General features: G+C 53.4%; 1 protein-coding gene across 1 annotated transcript; it reads left to right on the forward strand.

Annotated features, from left to right (window-relative positions):
* Positions 1-1,015: 1,015 nt before the first annotated feature.
* IUM83_17928 (uncharacterized protein) lies at positions 1,016-1,372 on the forward strand (the record flags this gene model as incomplete). The annotated part of the gene is made up of 1 exon (XM_067942898.1): positions 1,016-1,372. One exon carries the CDS (start codon positions 1,016-1,018, stop codon positions 1,370-1,372), a length of 357 nt encoding a protein of 118 aa, XP_067795973.1.
* Positions 1,373-1,803: the final 431 nt, after the last annotated feature.

The raw sequence follows: 1,803 nt of genomic DNA on the forward strand, positions 1-1,803 counted from the left end.
TTCACGCGGGCGAATGTTCTTGGCGTGAGGGTCGAGCGATTCGCTCGACACTGAGTCTTTGCGCTTTGAGGGCGAGTCTTCCTCGCCCTCCATGTCTTCATCGTCGTCGTCGAAGTCAACGACGTCGCCGTACTTCGCCTTCTGACGCTCGAAGTAGTCGTCGATGGAGAGATGACTCCCCACCGACTTCGAGGTCTTCTTCTGTGGCGCGCTCATCGTTGATTGAGCGCGGATTTCTTCTCCAAACGCGGAGAATTGACGAATGGTCAATTCCAAAAGATTGACGTGCGGGGACCCCGCGCGTCTAACCTTAAGGGGGGATGGTGTAACGGGGTTACACGTACAAGTGGCTACAAGCCACTTGTGAATTTAACAGATAGGATATCTGTTAAAGTTTTAGATACTTCCTCACCTTGGTGTATGACACACCAATGGATACATTGAGGTGGACCACCACAAAGAGTGGTCCACACATACCCAAAGATCCTATTGGTAGAAAGCAGCATCTTTCTACCAATCAGAGACATGCATATTAGCGGGGCTCTGACAGCCAGCCGCTGCCAACCCTTTCATAGATGATAAACAGTTTTTTTTAGCAGATTTTAGAGGAAGATCAATTTACAAACAATACAGTTCTCATTTTATCTTAAACTAGCTACTTGGAGTCTTATCTAAGTTAACTTATATTTGTGTATTCAAATATAATTAACCTAAGTCATTACTAAGTACTTACGCTTCATCATACACGTTGGGTAACGTGTAAGCCAAAGTAGTGAGTCAAGTTAGACCCACTACACTGGGGGGCATCGTCTGGAAAGAGGTTCGTCCTGACGTTCGCTAACCCATGCTCGCAGGGATCAAGTACGACGCAGCCATGGATTGGGTCGGCAGCGATCGCGCTGCACATGGGCATTTTCGGCAGCCACAACTGGTCAGGATGCTGGTGTGCATGATGTACTGGCGGCGTCTGGATTCGACACACTGAGCCAAGTACGTACCTGAGGCATACTACGCAATGGCTGACGAGCGCTTGGACCGACGTCTACAACGGAACGAAGTCTCAGCATTCTGGGGTCGGCTCGATGATCACATCGTGTACGACGACGAAGATGCAGATTCCTCGGAAGATGACCTCGAGAATGACCCTGACTACCAGCTTCCAGCGGACAGCCCAGGTGGCAGTCCGCCCAGCAGCAGCAGCAGCTCCGAGGAAGATGGCGAAGGTGAGGAAGAGCAAGGCGACGCAGAGGGTGAGTCGAATATGGATGACGAACCGCCGGCTCCAAAACCCATGTCTCCGGTCAAGCGCACTCGTTCCGCCGACGACAACCCCACTGCTGTTCCCAATAAGCCCGCGAAACGCCAGTGCTAGAATGCCTCCTCAGGGCGTCAGGATTCCAGTGAACCTCGTGGAACTCAGGATACGCCCGCGAAGCCTCGCTCCAGAAATCCTTCGGTGTTAGCGAGCAAGGCATATGACGATTTGACGGTCGAAGGTTACACGTTGCGCAACGTGTAAGCTAAAGTAGTGAGTCAAGTTAGACCCACTACATGTTCCTTCCAGGTCGCGTGAATCTCCGAGGCCCAGCGTGCGCGCTCTGCGTCGGCTTCGGCCTCGCGCTTCTGCCAGCGCTCCGCGTAGGCGGCGTCCAGGCGCGCAGCTTCGGCTGAATTCTAGGCCGAACCCTTGGTGCGCGTTGCATCCTGGGCTTGGCGGACCTCTAAGCTCTGCGCGCACCGTTCGGCTTCACCTCGGGCGATCCCCGCTTGGACCAATCGGTCAGTGAGCTCCTGGATCTGGTG

The sequence above is a fragment of the Phytophthora cinnamomi genome (genome assembly GCF_018691715.1).
Source record: "Phytophthora cinnamomi strain GKB4 chromosome Unknown Contig18, whole genome shotgun sequence".
In the NCBI taxonomy this organism is placed as follows: domain Eukaryota; phylum Oomycota; class Peronosporomycetes; order Peronosporales; family Peronosporaceae; genus Phytophthora; species Phytophthora cinnamomi.